Here is a 20,782-nt window from a genome sequence, read left to right as displayed (position 1 = left end):
CCCCCTCGTCGCAGCTGAGCGTCGCCGCTGAAGGGCCCCATTCAATAACGAAGCTGAAGCCGAATTTAATTTTTATGGAATCTGGCGGAAAGCTCGGCTCCTTGCCGAGCCTGGAAAGCCTCTTGAAGGGATTAAATAGTTGCGGGTACCTGTTTCCGATAACAGTTTTGGATTTGTTTCCAGTGCCGAAGCCACTTACGTTACTGGGTTTGGTGGTTTAAACCCTTCAGGCACCGTCTGCTCCCGTCTCCGGACTACTCAGCACGCGGATGGGCGGAATGCCGCCGCTGAAATCCCGCTGGCTGGTGGCCGTCGAGTCCCGGCGGCTGCTGTGTCGTTCCCATGATTTCCCACCCGTCGCGTTCCTCTTCTCCATCCCGAGATGGCGTCTCCTAAACTTTCCAGATATCCCTGTTCCTTGCAGGGGGGTTGGACTAGATGACCTTTGAAGGTCCCTTCCAGCCCTGACCATTCTATGATTCCATGAGACGAACCGCGCGTCCTCCAGCTCTGTGCTGGTGGGTGATGGCAAAGCTGGGAAGTCACAGGGATGCCGGGATGCTCGGGGACGTGGTACCGCTGTCGTGATGGAGCAGATGCGTCCACGTAGGTGAGGGACACCCAAAAAACCCACTTGGGTGGTGGGACCAGTAGGTTTGTGGGCTGAAGGGGAGGCAGGAGGAGATCTTCTGGCTCGCGATGCAGCCGAGCCGGAGGTTTGTTCTCCTTTCGTTCCACCGCTGTGTCTCCTTGGTGGTCTCAGTGGTGGACCCTGGCTGCTGCCAGCTCCATCGCTCGGCACGGATCCTGCCGCTTCCTCCGGCTTCGTTTCGCGCTCCGACTCCGATCGGCAGAGGCGGCCCAGCTCCAGAGCAGGGAATTTCTCCGTTCCCACGCGGCAGCTCAAAGGGACGGCGGCTGCCGTGGGTCTTCAGAGGGATCACACGGCTCCGCTCACGCTTCGCGGCGGTGCTTTAGCTCGGTGAAATCCCTGCCTGCCAAGGGATGTGGGTCGATGCGGAACCTCACCGCATCCCAGCAGCTCTCCCGTTGGGCACGCTGCTTTTTCCATCCACGCCAGGTTTGCTGGATGTGGCACCTCGAGGTGCGGATGGCACCGTTCGGATCTTTTAAAACGGGCAGGTTTTTACCACGCTCTGGTGGTTTTCCTTGCCCAGGAACATCTCACTACCCTTCTGAAGGCCAGAAGACCACGGTGCTCTCAGGAAGCCCGTACTAGTGTTTTATTTTCCTGCTTCCCAGCAACACTACAGCCGCGTTTGTCCCGGTGTCGGAACGCACAACATCCGTGTGCGGGTTTTGAGTACTGAGACGTCGTTCGGTGGCATCGCTTGTTGGTCAAGGTGGCACCAGCTCTCCCGTGCTCGGCACCGGTTGGTTTAGGGCATTTTTTTAAGCGATGTGTCAAGGTGGAGCGTGTTTCATAGGGATGAAGTGTCTTCCCAGTAGGGAAGAATCAATCATGGAACCATCTGGTTGGAAGAGACCTTCAAGATCATCGAGTCCAACCGTTCCCCCTGTGCTGTCAGGGTCCCTAAACCATGTTCCTCAACACCAAATCCCCACGGTTTTTAAACACCTCCAGGGATGGGGACTCCACCACCTCCCTGGGCAGCCTGTTCCAATACTTCACAACTCTCTCTGGAAAGAAATTTTTCCTCAGATCCAACCTAAATTTCCCCTGGCGCAACTTGAGGCCGTTCCCTCTCGTCCTGGAGACGAGAACTTGCGGGATGACTTGACCACGCCGTGGGGTGGGTACCACCGTCTTTTTTAACGTGTCCTCAAACCAACAGCGCAGCGACAGCTGGTTGGAAAGTGCCCGTGCTCCTTCTGTCTGCCAGGTGTTGGACTTCTCCCTCCTCCTCTTCCTCCTCCTCCTCCTCCTCCTCCTCCTCCACGCTTTCTTTCATCTCCCAAAAGCACGAAGTCGAGGACGCAGCCGCGGCGACTCTTTCATGGCCTGAGTTAACTGGAGCTCGGCGCTTTCCCAGCAGCCGGATCCAGAGCCGGGTGCGGTGATGCTTCTCCTGCTCCCGTGGTGTCTCAAACAACCCGCCGCCACTCACCGCTTCGGCGTAACCCGGGGTCACCTCTCCGGCTGGGCGCGGAGAGCCGCGTTTCATCCGTCTCCCTCGGCCTGCCCGCGCTTGCCCGGCTATATTTGGCCATGGCAGACGTGCCTTTTCCTGCAGAGGGACCAGCCTGGCGAGTCCCAAGAAGCCTTGAGGTGCTCACCCCGAACGTGGCAACCTCTCCGAGATCGGGCTGTGCCGGAGGCTCGCTCGGAATTTTTTTTTCCTATCGCGGTGCGGATTTGCATTTGTTTCGCCGCCTGCTGCGACGGCACCCCGTGGTTTTTTTTCCAGAGTGAGTGTTCTCCGGCGCGGTCCGTACCCCTGGGACCTCACCGATGCCGTGGTTGAACTTGGGTGGCAGCCGTGCTTCGGAAGATGTGTCATTACAGGGGATTTAGAACCGAGCCGGAGGAGCGTTTTCCCGGCAGGAATTTGGCACGGCGAAGCTTTATCTCGTGAGCGACTTGGAGCCAACTTTAGGAAGCTCCACCTGGAGCGTGGAGGAGCCGAGGTGCCCAAGATTTGGCCACGTCTTTGAGCCCGGGGCGCGTGGACCTTACGAGCAGAAGGAGCGATGGACGTTCTCGGGACGGCCGCGTTTTAATTTAATTCCCACTCGTTCCCCGGTCGTTTGTCACCTCCCATTCCCGCTCTGCGTGTCGGTAGGCAGAGACCTCGCCGAGCTGGTCTTTCCATGTTTTCAGGTGGAGCTTCCTTGGCTTATTTTATTGTTGTAGCTCGTTTCTTATCAGCCTGGGAGCAGAGAGATGGGGTTGGGATGGGCTCCGTGGCTCTTTTCCCTATTTTTTTTTTATTTTTTTCTCCTGCATCTGTTTGCCACGGGGCATTTTTTGCACCTGGAGGAGAGGCAGGCGGGCGGCCGGGGAAGACGGAGAAGGGAACGTGGGTGGGGATGCTCCATCCTGGGAAGGAGAAGGTGCCTTGCCTTCCTCGCCGACTAACAGGGTGACTTCGCCCGAGAGCGTAGAAAGAGCAGGGAAAAATCCGCGTGGTCGGGGATTTTCTGTATTTTGGAAGCTCCCTACCAGCCTCGGCGTGCCGTGGGGTTCGTACGGATAGCGGGGGGGCTCAGACCATGCCGTGGGTGCCCTCAAAAAACAAAAGTCCACGGCACGAAGCCTGGAGATGAAGCCTTATGGAAACATCAGGCTGAGCACATGTGGTGTGAGACGAGCGAAGCTGTCCTCGTGTCCTGCATGACTCGAGTGTTTTCCGGCTCCTCTTTCCAGTAAATCCCATTGAGTCGCAGCCGATGGTGTGGGAATGCTGAACGAGGGATCGTGGCCCCGTTCTCATGGGTTTTGGGGTGCCCTGGCCCATGGGGTGCGTGCGCTTCCTTCTGCTTGGGAATCTCCCTCGCCGGACTGGTTTGGGATCGGGACTAAAAATCGCGGAGCGCCGCTGCCGGCACGTCACCGCACGTAGGCGCGTGGGAGGTCGGCGCTCCCCGAGGGGGGAACCGGGCTCGGAGGTCCCCCGCCGGCCCCGGGGGAGTTAAGCCGGGTCTACCGCAGCCATTTTCTGTTTGCCGTGATCCCGATTTGTGTCCTTCATGTCACCCTCTTGTCCCGCAGGATGGACAGAATGACGGAAGATGCTCTGCGCCTCAACCTCTTGAAACGGAGCTTGGACCAAGCGGACGATCGCGATGACGTCCTGGCGAAGAGGTTGAAAATGGAAGGACACGAGGCCATGGAGCGCCTGAAGATGCTGGCACTGCTGAAGAGGAAAGACCTCTCGGGCATCGAGGTGCCCCACGAGCTCCCGGTGAAAACAGGATGGTGTGAAAGTCTACGAAGAGAAGCTGAACGGGAGCCTTCGGCCCCATGGGGATGGCAGGACTGCAGGGAGGCCGGGCAAGGAGAACATTAACGACGAGCCGGTGGATATGAGCGCCAGGAGAAGGTAGGTGCCAAGCTAGAGCCGGTGGCTTGCCCGTGATTAATCCCGTGCTCTGCCAGATGGGAGAACCCAAGTCCGAAGTCAAACCGACGTTTGGCGAGCCGGCGGGGAGTCCTCCCGGTCCCTTGGCGGAGCCTGCGCTCGCGGTGGAGTTTCTCTGGAAGGCGTTCAGCGCTCTTCTTTCAGTATTTTTCCTTCTGCTGCCCGTCTTGTTCCATCCCCAAAACCAGGTGGACTCCATTTCTTCCCCAGTCCAGGCGGCGGGCAGGGCGGAGGACGCCGGCGTGCGCCAAGGAGGAGGGCTTCCCCTCCGGCCAGCACTTTTGATTAGCACCTCCAAGCGTGGCAGCAGAAGTCCTTGGTTTTTCCAGAGGCCAGATCCGATGGGAGCGGCGCGGACAGCCGCACTCGGACCTGGCCCTGGCCAGACCAGTGCCTCTGCCAGGAAGGAGTAAATGGTTTTTCCTGCTGAGCCTGAGATGGCTCAGGAGAACTGGTACGCTGGCAGGCCGCGGAGCAGAACGAGGAGTCCTGGTTTGTTTCGAGTAGGTACAAAGTGCTGAGACCTTCCCGTGGTGTTTCGGTGGACAAAAAGCTGGATGTGAGCCGGCGAGGTGTGCTTGGTTGGAAAGCCAACCGTCTCCTGGGCTGGGCCACCAGCAGTGTGGCCAGCAGGTCGAAGGAGGGGATGGTCCCTCTCAACTCTGCTACAGTGAGACCCTCCCCTGGGGCGCTGCGTCCAGCTCTGGGGTCCTCGGTGCAGGAAGGACATGGAGCTGTTGGAGCGCGCCCAGAGGAGACCATGGAAGTGATGAGAGGGCTGGAGCACCTCTGCCATGAAGACAGGCTGAGAGAGTTGGGATTGTTCAGTCTGGAGAAGAGAAGGCTCCAGGGAGACCTTATTGTGGCCTTTGAGGATTCAGAAGAAAGATGGGGACAGACTTTTTAGTAGCGATAGGACAAGGAGTAATGGTTTAAACTAAAAGAGGGGAGATTCAGACTAGATGGAAGGAAGGAATTTTTTACACTGAGGATGGTGAGACACTGGCACAGGTTACCCAGAGATTGGTAATGCCCCATCCCTGGAGATGTTCAAGGTCAGGTTGGATGGGGTCTGAGCAACCCGATCTTGTGGAAGATCATAGAATCATGGAATGGTTTGGGTTGGAAGGAACCTCAAAGATCATCCAGTTCCAACCCCCTGCCATGGGCAGGGACACCCTCCACTACACCAGGTTGCTCAAAGCCTCATCCAACCGGACCTTCCTCATCTCTTTTTCCATATTTCTGTGTCGCTTCAGCTACATCATGAAGCATGACAACAGGAAATCTCGCAAATACTCTAGTACTTATCCAGGACTTCCAGCTAAGAACATTTTTAGGTGATTCCAAGAAGATACTGTTCCCCTAAAATTACTGACATGATTTCTCAAAGTCATCTAGATTAACTTTGCATTTGGAATGGGTTAACCATGCCAAGCATCCAAGCCACGCCAACTTCCAAGCCACAATCCTAAACGGATTTAGATGTTCCAGCTCGTTGCAGGGGTTTGAACTAGATGACATTTGAAGGTCCCCTCCAACCCAAACGGTTCTGCAATTCCACGTGTTCTTGGTGCTTCAGGTGAACGGCTCCACCTTGCTCAGGAGCCACGTTATCCGTAGTTGAAGCGTGTTTGAAGGAGATGGTGGCAATTCCAGGAGCCGTGTTCACGGACCTGGAGATAGATGCCGGTGTCCCAACTGGTTGAGTACGTCTTTGCACGTGGACGTAGGAGAAGTTTGGCCCCTTCAACAGGAAGGTCTGCGGGGTGAGCCCGATTCGTGCTGGGGTGCGTGTCGCCAACGTTGTCCCACTCTCCCGCTTCATCGAGGAACCGGGATCGTGATCCAGCCAACCCGAGATGGTTTCGTCTTTGTCCATGCATCGTGTCGGGGTCTTCTTGTGTTGGTGGTGGGAGCGTTCGGATACGAGCAACACCCCTCGTAGGTGCCCGGGCTTTATTCGTATGAAGTGTCCGGACACGGACACAGGCCCTGAGCAACCTGATCTAGTTGGAGATGTCCCTGTTCCTTGCAGGGGGGTTGGACTAGATGACCTTTGAAGGTCCCTTCCAGCCCTGACCATTCTATGATTCTATGATTGATGACTGTGATTGAAGAGAAATCAGCCCCAAAAGGAGGTAGAAAAATTCAACGACGAGTTTTGGAATAATCTGAGTGTGGAAAATAGCGAGAAAAGTAAAGGCTGGGAGCGCTTGGTTTTCGTAACCGGCTGATGGAGTTTGCTTGGGAACGTGCTCCGTGTCTTCCCACCTCTGCCTTCCTCCTGGAAGCAGCTCTTCTCCCAGCAGTTTTGTCGAGATTCCGCTCTCGCCCCGACAGAAGTGAACAAACCAGCCCCGACGTGCTCGGCGGTTCCTGGCGGATGGGTCCTTCTCCCCTGCCTGGCTTTGACGCCGCTGTTGTTTTTTTGGAAGGTAAATAAACCACCCTCCGACGTACCCGGATAATCACCAGCAGCAAGAGCGACAGCCCGTGTTTAGGAAAATCCGGAACCGAAATCCGATGCCTTATTCCTCCGGGTGTGCCGAGGATGCGAGAGGAGCAAGGAAAAGCTGTTGTGCTCCATGCTTGGTTGCCTTCAGTCTCTCTGATCCGAGAGTTTGGGATGCTGGTACTGGAAGTGAGCACGTCCGGAGGCTTGGAGCGAAATAAGGGACTCGGTTCCGGTGCCCGCGGTGAGCAGCCCCCGGTGCGATGGAGGAAGGGACCCTCTGCCAAAACCTGTTTCATTTTTAACGTGCAATCCTGCGCGTTCCGGAGAGCCTCCTATCCCAACGCTTGGTCATCACCGTGTTTCTCGACCGGGATACCTGCTTCGTTGCGAGGACATGTTTATTCCGGGCGGGTTTCGTGTATGGACGTGTCCTGACGGATAGTTTGGAGATGGGCACCTCGGGTAGCTCGCGGGTGAAGCCAGATAAAATGCCGTGGGAGGGCGATGGGCCGCTCAAGGGGTGTTGAAGACTCATCCAAAAGCGAGTCTTGCTCTTGGCCAGCTCAAAATAAAACCCCTGGGATGCAGGTTGGTTATGGGATGCTCCGGACCTTCACTGCTGAGACAGATCATAGAATCATAGAATCATAGAATGGTCAGGGCTGGAAGGGACCTTCAAAGGTCATCTAGTCCAACCCCCCTGCAAGGAACAGGGACATCTCCAACTAGATCAGGATGCTCAGGGCCTCAGATGACAAACTGAGCCCCAGCTGGAAACCCTCCTGCCACTGGCGACCTGAGAAACCTCCTTGTCCACTCCGGAGAGGGAGCAACAGCTGGAAAACCCCTGGCTTGGGTCCTGCACGCGGCATCCGTGGGGTGCCACGAGGAGATCCACAAAACCGGGATGTCCTTGGATGAGCAGGTCCCGTGTCCGTGTGGCGCCCGAAGTGTGTGATGAGACTCCGTTGTCGATGGGATCTGCCGTAGTCGTGCAGCCGCTGGAGAAGGGAATGGCTACGGAGCACCTGGTGCTTTGAAACACCCATGGAAGCGGCTGCCATGTTGGCTCGCGGGCAAAACCCGCCGCGAGCCACCGTCCCGCTCCGAGCGTCCTCTCCGGACCCACCGCCCACGGAGCAGCCAGCCCCGAGAGTCAGGATTTGTCTCCGTGCTTCCTGCTGGGTGTTCAAAGCTCAAAGTTTCGGATGAGATCAGTTGGGCATCCCCTCCTCCCCGCCGCAGCCTCCCACCAAAGACCTTCCGGCGCGTCCCGGAGCGATGAGTCCATCCTTGGCGGCGGCGGCACGCCCGGCGCCGTTAAAGATAACCGCGGCGCCGGACTATTTTGCGTTTTTCCAAGGCTCTCCGAGCACCATTCCATTAAATTGGTGATAGCCAAGGGCTTTTATTAGTTTCTCTTACTCTGAGTGATGCCACCACGAGCAGCGCGGTGGATTATAGCACTGATTTTTATTTTTTTTTTATTATTTTTGATTTTTTTCCCCCGGTGAGGGGCTGTTGTCGTGGCTGCTCGTTTCATTTTGCTGATTTCCGGCTCACGGTTCGGTTGGATCTTTTCACTCCACGCAGGGTATTTTTTCCGATTTTCCTTTCTGGAGTGACCTTTTAAAGTAGATTTGTGTTGAGATGGGCTTGGAAGTGTGTTACGTTTCTGCCAACTGGGGGACTCAGCCCGTTCTCATTCCCAGCGTCGCGGTGATCTTCCCAAGTAAGTACCAACAGCCCGGAGTACCTGCCCCTCTTCCCGCTCATCCCAGCACCCGGCTACGCTGTGGCTCTCCGTTTCGTTACCGTATGGCTCGTTATTGACTCCTGGTTTGCTTAAAACCACCCACCTTTCACCCTGGCAAAGGATACGTTTTCCAGCGAATCCCTTCCCTCCCGCAAGCGGGTGATGCTCCCGTCCCCGCGCCGCCAGGTCGCTGCCGTTCCGCGGCTCCGCAGGCGTGGAGAGCAGTGCCGAGCTCCGGTTCGCATCCGTGGTGGAGGCACTGGGGGGGGGGTTTGGCCAGCTCCTGGATTGGCCAGCAGGTCGAGGGAGGTGATTCTCCCCCTCTACTCTGCCCTCGTGAGACCTCACTTGGAGTATTGCGTCCAGTTCTGGAGTCCCCAACATAAGAAGGACATGGACCAGTTGGAGAGGGTCCAGAGGAGGGCCACGAAGATGATCCGAGGGCTGGAGCACCTTTCCTCTGAGGACAGGCTGAAAGAGTTGGGGCTGTTCAGCCTGGAGACGAGGAGGCTCCGGGGTGACCTTATAGTGGTCTTCCAGTACCTCAAGGGGGCCTACAAGAAAGATGGGGGGAGGCTGTTCAGGAGGGCCAGTTGTGATAGGACAAGGGGTAATGGTTTTAAAATAGAGGGAGGCAGAGTTCAGGTTGGATATTAGGAAAAAATTTTTTACCATGAGAGTTGTAGAACACTGGAACAGGTTGCCCAGAGAGGTGGTGGATGCTCCATCCCTGGAGACGTTCAAGGCCAGGTTGGACGAGGCCCTGAGCAACCTGATCTAGTTGGAGATATCCCTGTTCCTTGCAGGGGGGTTGGACTAGATGACCTTTGAAGGTCCCTTCCAGTCCTGACCATTCTATGATTCTATGATCTCGGCGTCATGGCTCGGTATTTATTTTATTTTTCCCTCCTCCGTTCTGTTACGCAGCGACCAGGACAGGGGACGATTAACCCCTTCGCCGGATATAATTGTCCTCTCGATAATGAGGCGTCCAGTCCCCGTTCCAGCTCTCGGATGGAGGAAAGACTCAAGGCAGCAAATCTTGAAATGTTCAAGGTAAGGGCTTCCTGCTGCAGGGGATTTCGGCTTTTCCGAAGGATTCGGGAGCTGAGGGTGGTGACTTCTGCACGCAACGACCCTTGGTTCTCCGCGGTACCAAATTTTGGCTGTGTTAAAGCGTCCTCGCTCTCTCCTGCCGCCACGGCACACGCGGCGGGTCTCAGCTTGGTTGAGCTGCGACCGATTTTCCTGCCTCTCCGTAGGGTAAAAGCCTGGAGGAGCGACAGCAGCTCATCAAGCAGCTTCGGGATGAGCTACGGCTGGAGGAGGCCAGGCTGGTGCTGCTGAAGAACTGAGGCAAAGTCAGCTGCAACAAGGAGAACGTGGTACAGAAGGTGAAGCTCCGAGCGGCGGCGTTTAGGGCTGGGTGGGATGAGGGGAAGGCGCTTGGCCTCGCGGAAGCCCGTGAGCGGGTGAACACGAAGGCTCGCTCCGCTCTTGGACCTTCTGCTACTCCACTTTAGTCCTCCTGTGTGATATTTCCTACCAAAGCGTAGCAAATCCACAGCCCACCCTGCCTGGAATGCCCCCCCCAGGGCCAGGTGAGAAGATAAATCCGTGCAGCTCTGAAGCGTTGGTCCGTGTCGGGTCTGTCCATGGATTTCCTTTCCCAGCGCCGCGCGCTGATGCCAGTTGTCCTTTTCTCTCCATCCAGACGCCGGTTGTCCAGAATGCGGCGTCGATTGTCCAGCCATCTCCTGCTCACGTGGGACAGCAGGGACTGTCCAAGCTTCCCTCCAGGCCTGGAGCTCAGGGGGTTGAGCCTCAGAACTTAAGGACATTACAGGTGAGCCTTCCTGACGCCCGTTCCTCTGCCAAAGGCCGGGATTTTCCGTGGTGCGCACGCAACGCTGCACCTTTGTCCCTGCCCGACTCGAGGTGCCTTTTCCAAGAGGCAGATAACGCTGGGAGGTCTCGGCGCCACGAGTAGAAGTTCCCATCTGGGAAGTTTTCTCCGCAGGCAAGGTCATCTCTGGAGCTGAGCAGCGGATGACCGAGCCACCCCCTTACGGCTTCGTGGCGAGGTCCGGCTGCGCTCCGCCGCTTCAGAAGCGGCCGGTTTTCCAGCGGGGAGGGCTGGGGGGCGGCTCAGCCGGCGATTCGGGTCGTGTGCGGCGGAAGGAGCTGGGTTTGGGCAGTGGTGGGCCTGAAGAAAGTTGTCTGCTACTCGATAAAACGCAAGTTGTGAGACTGCAGGAAGAAAATTCCCGATTTTGCGCGTGCCCGCGGGAATGGCCCGTCGCAGAGCTGCCGTTTGAAACGGTACAGGATGCTCAGAGGAAGAGGGTGGCAAAAAATGCCACGGAAAGAGGGAATGGCCATGTTTGCCTTCTTTGGGACGGCGCTGGAGGCAGAGCAGGGTGCTGTCCGGCCCGGTGCCGCTCTGCCCGGGCGCTGGGAGAGCGCCGGTTCTGGATGACACAGTTTTAATGTCGCGCCGGTGAACGTGAAGCCGACGGTACGAGCGCGCTGGAAGGAGAGTGCTCGGGGGGTCGGCACCGGCAATCGATAGGAATTCTTTCCTGGTGTTTTGGTCTAGCTCTGCCACGGGGCTGGGGGTCCCCCTGCCACCTCGGGGCACGTCCCCGAGCGTTCCCCTTCCCCGAGCTCCGTAGCTTCAGGAAATGGACTTTGTCCTTCCAGCAGGAGGCTGTCAGTTGTGTTTCTTTGATAATATATCGGAATAAAAAGTCCCAGCGATGCGGTTGTGAACCCAGAGGTGGGAAGGAGGATGGTGTTTGGGACTAGGACGGATGGAGGTGATCCCCAGCGTTGCCTGTAGCTTTCCCTCCTGCCAAAAGACTTTCATTTCAGTCTCGCCCGATCGTTTTCTCCCTCCATTAACCATCTCCTTTGTTTGTGGCATTTGTTTTCTTCGCTATGGCAACGATTCGGGGTCGAGCCTATTGTGGCTTCGCAGTGGGATCGGGCTGGTGGAGGAAATGGATTTAGGGGAAGAGGAAAGACATTGTTTGCGCAGTCTTTGAGAAGGTTTTCTTACGCGTGACGGCGGAGAGCCTCGTGAGGAGCGAGTCTAATAAAAGAAAAGAGGAAAAGTTGTTGGATAACGGGGTGTTTAATGTTTTAAGATCCTCCTTGATAAAAAAATGGAGATCTTCTACCCCTTGGAGCCGTTCCGGCGAGGCTCAGTGACACGGAGACCTCGCTGGGAGCGGAGCGGTAGGAGCAGCCCGGGCAGGTCGTGCCTGGGCTCCGCCGGCGCTCCGCTCTTCCCAGTCCCCGGTGTCACGTTTCTCGCTGCCCGGGATGGAGGTTGGTAACACGCCTCTGCATTCCTGCTCCGACAGCAAACACCCGTCTCCCAAACTGTTTCCCTTTGAACTCGGCGCCGGTGTGAATTCTGGATTTAATAACTCCGTGCAGCTGGCAGACAGCCTCCCTTTTTTTTTTTTTCTTAATCCTCTTTTTTCCATATCGATCGAATCAAACAGGGTTGTTTTCCACTCGAAGGTAGGCCACGGATGCGTGTCTTCAAAAATTACCTTCCAAAGCATCCCAGCCTGGATCCTGGAGGTCGTCCTCTTCCCGGCGAGCTGGCCGGCTCCTGGGAAGCAGTTGCTCCATGACATCATTACCCTTTTTCTTGACTCAGGTACAATTCAGCCTCTCCACAGAAAATATGAGTGTGTCAACTTGGGACATCCTCCATCCAGGCGAAACGGAGTGATTATTTGAGCTAAAGGACAATTAGAGGAACATTAAAGTTCTTTGAGCGGTGTCCCTGCCGTTGCAGAGCCTGATCAGGGAACTCAAAATCCTGGTTTGCCTTAAATCCTTTTTTTTTTTTTTAAAAGAAAAAACTTTATTTTTTGTTTGCTTTCTCGACAGGGTCACAGTGTCATCAGGTCTGCCACGAACACGACCCCTGCCCCACATGCTCATGTCGCAGCGCGTTCATCGCGGCCCGAACCCGGCCCAGTTGCAGGGCAGCGGGTCCCTCCCAAGCCTGGCCTCATCCGCACGACCACTCCGAGCATGAATCCAGCCATCAACTACCAACCGGTACGTACTGGTGCAGCGCCGCGTTGAGGCGCACGTGGCCGGCGGGGTTGGCAAGACGGGAAAACAGGAGGTGCCTATAACGAGTCCGAGGGCCACGGAGGCGCTCGGAGCTCAGCGGGAAGACGTCGGAGCGAAGCTTGTGGGTGGAAATACATCCCAGCGCGGACGGATATGGATGTCCTTGACCTGAAAGAACAAAATAATTATAATTTTAAAACTTAATTTGGAGTTGCCGGCTACCGAAGTGCTGGTTCATCCCATGAGCTGTCCCGGCGACACGAAGACTCCGGCCGAAGCGGGATGACCACTTTGTGAGCCGCACCACCAGTTCCTCTTCCACTGGTCCCCCTGTGCTTTCCTTCCGCTTCGCTCTGCCGGAGGAGCGCAACGAGCTCCTGCGCTCGAGGAGCGGAACACTTAAATTTTTGTTTTATTTTTGAGAGAGTGGAAAGATTCCGTGAAGACTGGAAATGGAGAGAGGTGAAAAAAAACCAACAACGCTTTCCGGTTCCGCGTAAAACGATCAAACCTTTCTGCTGTGGGACGATCTCTGTTCCTCATCCCGAACGTCGGCGCGGGGCTGAGACGCCCGGTGTGTGCGGGCGCAGGTTAACGACCCTCGTTAATCACCTGTAGGGTTTGTCACCAGTTCTTGAGCCGTTTCACCTGTCCTAACATAGTATCCTGCAAATTTATGGATTACAAACATGACTGCCCAACGATCCGAAAGTCTTGGATCTGAACAACTGTCAGACAAATTACGCATTTGGTTAAAAAAACCAACCCAGCTACTCTTACGCCGTAAGTTCATCGGTGTTAATTCGTCACCTCTTTATTTAAATCAGTGTGATTTATCCCTGATCAGCTCTGCCATTAATTTTCCTGCACCTCCATTAGAACAACTGGTTTGGGATGAACTTGATTCCCTGCCTTTTTTTTTTTTTTTTCCCCAATCATGGAAGCATTAGCAACCTTCACGTGGAAAACTGGGGCAAACTTCCACCGCCACGACCGTGTTCCTCCGACCCCGTGCGAGTCGCCGAGCGGGTTCCTTAGCGTTTGGGATTTTCCCCCGTGCACACATGGAAGCGTTCGTACCTGGGAAGCGGGTAGGCTGGGGGTGAAAGGCTGGCAGCAGCCCTGCCGGGCGTAAATAGGTGCAATTTATCACGAAAGACGGCGAGAGCCGCGTCCTCGGGTCAGCAGAAGTCTTTGTGCTTCGCCACCGTCACGTGCCAGAGGGACCGCGCATCCAAACGAGCGGAGGCGGCGGAAGAAAGCTGCTGGAAATGGAAGAGGAGGGAATTGGCACGTTCGGAGCACCTGTGTGGGGGGGACGGAGACCATCTGGCAGCGGGGCCGCTGCCTGGGCGCCTGCCAGGTCGGCGGCGGAGCGGAACGCGGCGGTGAGCGGTGGTGCCGGCGCGGGAGTCGCGGCGCTCGGCGCTGCCTGCGCTCGGCGAGGCCGATGCCGGGTCCCAAGGGCGCTCCCTGCGCACACGTTCCCTCGCCTGCACGAGTCCCCCGGGCTGCTCCACATGCCAAGATTTCTCTTGTGGATTCCGGCGCTCCGGCAGCTCCTCGGCACCGGCACTGCCGATAGGTGTATCGTAGGGGCTGAGACTCCTCCTGATGATTCCGGCACTCCGGAGGCTCCTCGGCACCGGCGCTGCCGATGGCTTTATTGTAGGGGTTGAGACTCCTCCTGATGATTCCAGTGCTCTGGAGGCTCCTCGGCACTGGCGCGGCTTTATCGTAGGGGCTGAGACTCCTGATGATTCCGGTGCTCCGGAGGCTCCTCGGCACCGGCGCTGCTTTATGGTAGGGGCTGAGACGAGCTCCCTGCTCCCGAGTTTCCACGTGGCTCCTGTCTCCCCAGGTCCTTTTGGGAGCGTTTGCAGACGGAGGGTTAGGAGAAGGCGGTCTGGCTCACCCAGGGGCTGTAGAAAATAATAATTTCCTGTATTAATCCTCATCTCTCTCCTCTTCCTCTCCAGCAGTCGAGTTCTTCTGTTCCTTGCCAGCGTACGTCGTCTTCAGCCATCTATATGAACCTTGCCTCCCACATCCAGCCTGGCACTGTCAACAGGGTGTCGTCTCCGCTCCCCAGCCCCAGCGCTCTGAACGACGCCGCCAACTCCAGGCAGCTGCCAAGCTCGCCCTCCGCAAGCAGCTGGAAAAAACGCTGCTGGAGATCCCACCCCGAAACCGCCCGCCCCCCTCCTGCATTTCTTGCCCAGCGCAGCCAACAGCGAGTTCATTACATGGTGGGGCTGGAGGAGGTGGTGCAGAGCGTGATCGACAGCCAAGGTGAGCTCCGGGGGCTGCGGCTTTCCTTGGCTGCCGGGATCCAGCGCTCCTACGTACCCTTTTATTTATTATTTTTTTTCTTTACAAAACACCCAAACCCGCAGCTTGGGAGGCTGCGAGGGAACGGGTTCCGGGCTTACCCCATCCCTGGAGCTCCGCTCCGTCTCGCTTTCCCAGCACTGGCGCTGCGTACGGGGATCAAACGTTCTCCTGCCGAAACCAGGACAGGCTGCCCGTGGCAGAGGAGGGCAGAGCCCGGGTGCCCCCCACCCCGGGCACTGGGGAGCTGCGTGCCGATCCGACGAGGCTGGCAGTCTCGATGTGCCGCCCCGGTGCCGCGGGGGTCGTTGGGCAGTGCCCACGGAGGAGGATCTCCCTGGGATCCTTCCTGAATGAGCGTCGGGACTGAGATGCGAAACCTCGGAGCTGTGACTGCGCGGGGTCCCTTCCCTGCGGGATTGGGAAGCTTTTAGCTCCCACCTCGCCTTCCCTCCAGGAGGGATGGAGCCTGTGCGTGTTCGGCGCGCTGTAAACGGCGCGTCGCTGGCACGACCGCCGAGACCCCCGGCTTTTGTGGTCCTTTAGAGCCGGTCCAGCACCGGGGTTGTCTTCTGCCGGGGCAGGGTCTCTCCTGGGATGCTGAGATATTGCCCGGAGCGGGGTTGGATTTTAATGCAACGCCATCCTGAAAATCCCTTTATTTGCCGAGCGCTTCCCTCGGCTCCGACGGTGCGCGCGGGGCTGTCATGCCCGGGTTGGGGGAGGCGACGTGAGAGCGCGGCACGGGGCCGAGACGAGGAGCCGCCGCGTTTCCCCACCTAACTCCGGTCGGTGGCGATTCCCAGGGAAAAGCTGCGCGTCCCTGCTGCGCGTGGAGCCCTTCGTCTGCGCCCAGTGCCGCACCGACTTCACCCCGCACTGGAAGCAAGAGAAAAACGGGAAGATCCTGTGCGAGCAGTGCATGACTTCCAACCAAAAGAAGGCGCTGAAGGCGGAACACACCAACCGGCTGAAGAACGCCTTCGTGAAAGGCTTTGCAGCAGGAGCAGGCAAGTACCCGGCCGCGCCGCCGCGGCACATTTGCTCCAGGAGAGCCCGGAGCCCAGCCTCGGGCTCCGGGACCCCCTGCTCCCCTTCCCTTTGCCCGTCTCCAGCGGCACGGCTTTCCAGTAGATCGATGGATGTTCCCCCTGCGTGAGCTTGAGGAGTTTGGCTTCTCCACGGGGATGCCGGCTTGGCATGGATCTTCCAGTACCTCAAGGGGGCCTACAGGAAAGATGGGGAGAGGCTGTTCAGGAGGGCCAGTTGTGATAGGACAAGGGGTAATGGTTTTAAAATAGAGGGAGGTAGATTCAGGTTGGATATTAGGAAAAAATTTTTTACCATGAGAGTTGTAGAACGCTGGAACAGGTTGCCCAGAGAGGTGGTGGATGCTCCACCCTGGAGACATTCAAGGCCAGGTTGGACGAGGCCTGAGCAACCTGATCTAGTTGGAGATATCCCTGTTCCTTGCAGGGGGGTTGGACTAGATGACCTTTGAAGGTCCCTTCCAGCCCTGACCATTCTATGATTCTATGATTGTACCAGCGAAAGGCTGGTGCCGAGTGGCCGGAGTACTCCGGAGCGGTTGCTCCGTTCCCTTTGTGCGTTGTTTTTCCCCTGGATTCGTAGCTCGAGGGCCGGCTGGGGACACTGCTTCCCACCTGCTTTTTGTCCCTGATTTTCCTGGAATCTGCGGGAAGTCACCTAGCCGCTTGCTGCCTGCTCGCTTCTTTGCGGAAGGGGGGGAGTTTGCTGAATTCCCGTGATAAATCGGTGTTGGAGAGCGCGTTTAGAGGCCCGGGGGTAAAATAAACCATTTGTGAACTGTAAAAAAAAACCCCAAACCACCCTAAATATGAAGTGGGATCCGTCTGCCGACAAATGGGATGTGTCTCTTTCGGAGCAAGAGGAATCTTGGGCTGTTGGGACAAGCGGGTGCGGAGCTGGAAAAGCCGTTGGCTGCGGCAGGACAGCGGTTCCAGTAACACCTTGGGAAAGCAGCCGGGTTTTCCGCGTTTTTTTTAAAGAAAGCAGCACTTGGGGAGCGTGGGGAGAGGGAAATGCTTCCCCTCCCTCTCCAGGAATGCCACCACCGCAGCCGGTGGTCCCGGTGCGGGACGCCGCAGGGTCGGCTCGGACGCGTGGCGGCTCGCCGGGGAGGTGGGATGGCACGGGGTGGCGCACGCCGCTGAGCGCGCTTCCGCTTCTTTGGCTCAGGAGATCGAGCAGAGGCTACAGCAACAGGCAGCCTTGTCCCCCACCGCAGCTCCCGCCGTCTCCAGTGTCAGCAAACCGGAGAACATCATGCGGCACCACACGCTCCGGCAGGTGGGTGGCACCCCTTTCCTAGCGGGCATGGGATCCTGGCCGAGCTCCTGGTTCGGGGGGGTGGGCACAGCGAGAGATCCTGGCTGAGCTCCTGGTTCGGAGCGGGTGGGCACAGCGAGAGATCCCGGCGAGCTCCTGGTTCGGAGGGTGGGCACAGCGAGAGATCCCGGCCGAGCTCCTGGTTCGGAGCGGGGTGGGCACAGCGAGAGATCCCGGCCGAGCGATCCCGGCCTGAGTCTGGTTCGGAGCGGGATGGGCACAGTGAGAGATCCTGGCCGAGCTCCTGGTTCGGAGCGGGGTGGGCACAGCGAGAGATCCCGGCCGAGCGATCCCGGACGAGCTCCTGGTTCGGAGCAGGGTGGGCACAGCGAGCGATCCCGGCCGAGGAGGAGGTTGGAAGGTCCTGGTGCCCGCGCAGCGACTGCTTCCAGACTGCCGGGCGATCCCGGAGCCTTCCTGCCATCTTCCTTCTCCTCTTCCTCAGGCTCCGCAGCCCCAGAGCACTTTGCAGCGTGGCATCCCCACCTCTGCCGCTCCATGCTGTCCAACTTTGCGCAGGCGCCCCAGCTCTCGTGGAGGGAGGTCTCCTCGGCATGCCAGGTAACGGCCGCCGGCGCGCCGGAGCGCGGGGCTTGGGGTGGGACGGAGAGTGGGACGGCTCCAGCTGTGCCTGGTTTGGTTTTTGGGGAGGGGGACGTGTTGCCACCGGCACAGTCCGATCGTGGTGCTCTCCTTCCCTTCCCACAGACGCCCTGCGGACCTCTGTGGATTTCGGAGGGGGGGTTTGGGTTAAATTACTGCTTCCTAGGTGAAAACTGGGAGTGTCATGGAATCATAGGACAGTTTGGGTTGGAAGGGACTGTGGAGGTTGTCTAGTTCCACCTCCCCTGCCATGGGCAGGGACACCTCCCACTAGATCAGGTTGCTCCAAGCCCCATCCAACCTGGCCTTGAATGTTTCCAGGGATGGGGCATCTACCATGGCTCTGGGCAACCTGTGCCAGCGTTTTACCACCCCCAGCATAAAAAATTTCTTATTTATATCTCGTTGGAATCTCCCTCTTCTGATTTAAAACCATTAACCCTCGTCCTGTCCTGCAGGCCCTGCTAAACAGTCTGTCCCCATCTTATAAGTGCCTTTAGGTACTGGAAGGTGCTGGAAGGTCTCCCCGGAGCCTTCTCTTCTCCAGGCTGAACAGCCCCAACTCTCCCAGCCTGTCTCCAGAGCAGAGGCGCTCCAGCCCTCGGATATCTCCGTGGCCTCCTCTGGCCCCACTCCAACAGCTCCATGTCCTTCTTGTGCTGAGGACCTCAGGCAATCCGGCAGAATCATGGAGAAAACACACACGTTACTTTCAGGAATAATCTTATTGCATGTTGTTGTGTGTTGTGTGTATGAGACAGGCTGGGAGAGTTGGGGCTGTTCAGCCTGGAGAAGAGAAGGCTCCGGGGAGACCTTCCAGCACCTCCCAGTACCTGAAGGGGCTTCAAGAAAGCTGGAGAGGGGCTTTGGACACAGGCATGGAGTGATGGGACACGGGGCAATGGATTTAAACTGGAAGAGAGGAGGTTTCGATGGGATTGAGGAAGAAATTCTTCCCTCTGAGGGTGCTGAGGCACTGGCACAGGTTGCCCAGAGAAGCTGTGGCTGCCCCATCCCTGGCAGTGTTCCAGGCCAGGTTGGATGGGGCTTGGAGCAGCCTGGTGTAGTGGAAGGTGTCCTGCCCATGGCAGGGGGGTTGGAACTGGATGGTCTTTGAGGTCCCTTCCAACCCAAACCATTCCAGGATTCCATGCTGCTGATTATCGAACTCACATCTGCGTTCCGAACGGTTTGGAACAGATGAATCCGTACTTAAAGCAGAACCTTAGATCTGCCCGTCGGGATAATCCCCAGAGGAAGGGGCAAAACCCTGTGGAAACCACTGGGGTTTATCACCCAGAAAAGATGGAGCCAAATGGCTTCACTTTCCCCTTCTCCAATCTTCAAAATTCCTTGGACACACCCTGCTTCTCCGAGACTTCGGGATGCGTAGGACCATCCGTGCTCCCGTTACTTCCAAATTCCAGTGCCCTTAATCGTCCGTCACGTAACGAATATCCGTAGTTCATTGCTCCTAGACATTTCCCTGAAGGATTCATGTCCCGGAACGGCGCCTCGGGGTGCTGGGGGGGGGGATTGGAGGGGATCCCCCCCTTTCCCCCCCAGCTTTTTGTTCCTTCTCCCTCCTCCGCAGGTGTCAACATCGCTTACCTGAACGCCGGGATCGGCGGCCACAAAGCGTCGAGTTTGGCGGATCGGCAGCGGGAATACCTGTTGGATATGATCCCACCCCGCTCTATATCGCAGTCCATCAGCGGACAGAAATAACGCCTGTTGACCGGCCCCCCCCCTTCCTCCATCCTCCTCCATCCTCCTCCTCCTCTTCCCGGTTTTCCTCCCCGCATCCGTCGCATGCAGTGCCTGTACTGGTGCCTACCGTACACGGGGGAAAAACAAAAAAAAACAAAAAACAACAACAAAAAAAAAGACAAAAAGGAAAAAAAAAAAAAGGAAGGAAAAAAGCAAACAAATGAAGAAAAAAAAAAAAACGAAAACAGACACAAAAAAAAAACAACAACATTTCAAACCTTCGGCGACCTGTCCTTTTTCCAAACCTGAAATTCCTTTGGTTTTCCGTGGCAGCGAGAGGTCAGTCCCTCCGCCCGAGGTCGGAATGCCGTCTGCCGCCGCCAGCCCTCGCCGCGGGTCCGCTTCTTTGTGCCATTTTTGGAACGGCAAAGCGCAGAATTTTTCATTGTTGTGGTTTTTGGGGATTGTTGGGTCGTGGTTTTTTTTTTCTCCCCCCCTTTTTTTTTTTTTTTGTGTGTGTGTTTTTTTTTGTTTTCCCCTCCCTTTCTCTTTCGCTAAATGGCTGGTAAACTTTTTTTTTCCTTTCCAGAGACTTTTCCAAGGGCGTCCGCTCGACATTAAGTGACCGTTATTTTTTTTGCGAGGGCGGCCTGTGCTGATTCCCGGGAAAACGGCGGCGCCGTGCCGCGCCGGAGCCCGCACCGCCGGCCGTGCCGGGGCGCTGCCATCCCCTCGGCTCGGCAGATGAAATCAGGAGATGCCAATCCCGACGCTTTCGCTCCCATCTCTCTCTCTCTCTCTCCCCGGAGGACGGGAGCCCGGTTCGGTGAGGAGCACCGCGGTGCCCGGCGGCACCGGCGGCGGGCATCGGCGCGAGGCGGTCGATGGACGGTGCTGGCAACCCCCTTGACCGACCCGAGGAGCCCAGCGGGGCGCGGAGGGGCGTCGATGCCGCCGGTGAGCCCCTGGCACGGCGGTCGGGCGGCCCGTGGCACGTGCGGCGTCGGGCCGCGGCGGCGTCGCTTCTCGGCGGGCTCTAGAGCAGACTGATCGACCGGTGGCCGCGGGCGCGGTGAGTCCCCCCCTCTTCCTCCTCCTGCATGTTCCGGAGCCGCTCTCGGTCGTCGCCGCGCGCCGCCGGCCCTCGCCGACGACGATGAGGATGGCCGCCGGCGCCACGGGCGCCCCGAGCTCCGGCCGGCGGTTTAACGAACCCAAAGCAGAAACGAGCCGCGAAAAGTCGTCTGAGAAACGCTCTGTTTGCACTTAACCTTCACACTAACGGGCCTCCCTCTCTTCCTCCCTCCTCCTCCTCCTCCGCCATCACCCCAGCCAGCGGGCACGGAGCGACCCCGGCACAGCGATCCGTGTCCACCCTCCGCCGGGACC

General features: G+C 57.6%; 1 protein-coding gene across 1 annotated transcript; it reads left to right on the top strand.

Moving 5' to 3' along the window:
- Positions 1–3,695: 3,695 nt before the first annotated feature.
- GATAD2B (GATA zinc finger domain containing 2B) lies at positions 3,696–19,519 on the top strand. The gene is given in 18 exon segments (XM_086630382.1): positions 3,696–3,890; positions 3,892–4,025; positions 9,206–9,252; positions 9,255–9,334; positions 9,541–9,672; positions 9,993–10,124; positions 12,188–12,361; positions 14,359–14,497; positions 14,500–14,559; positions 14,562–14,618; positions 14,621–14,671; positions 15,517–15,698; positions 15,700–15,720; positions 16,931–17,041; positions 17,526–17,568; positions 17,571–17,609; positions 17,612–17,641; positions 19,278–19,519. Coding segments are annotated over 18 exon segments (1,761 nt in total). The 3' UTR covers positions 19,412–19,519.
- Positions 19,520–20,782: the final 1,263 nt, after the last annotated feature.

Source organism: Tauraco erythrolophus (assembly GCF_009769465.1).
Source record: "Tauraco erythrolophus isolate bTauEry1 chromosome 30 unlocalized genomic scaffold, bTauEry1.pri scaffold_44_arrow_ctg1, whole genome shotgun sequence".
Lineage (NCBI taxonomy): Eukaryota > Metazoa > Chordata > Aves > Musophagiformes > Musophagidae > Tauraco > Tauraco erythrolophus.
This window is presented reverse-complemented; position numbering and strand designations above follow the sequence as displayed.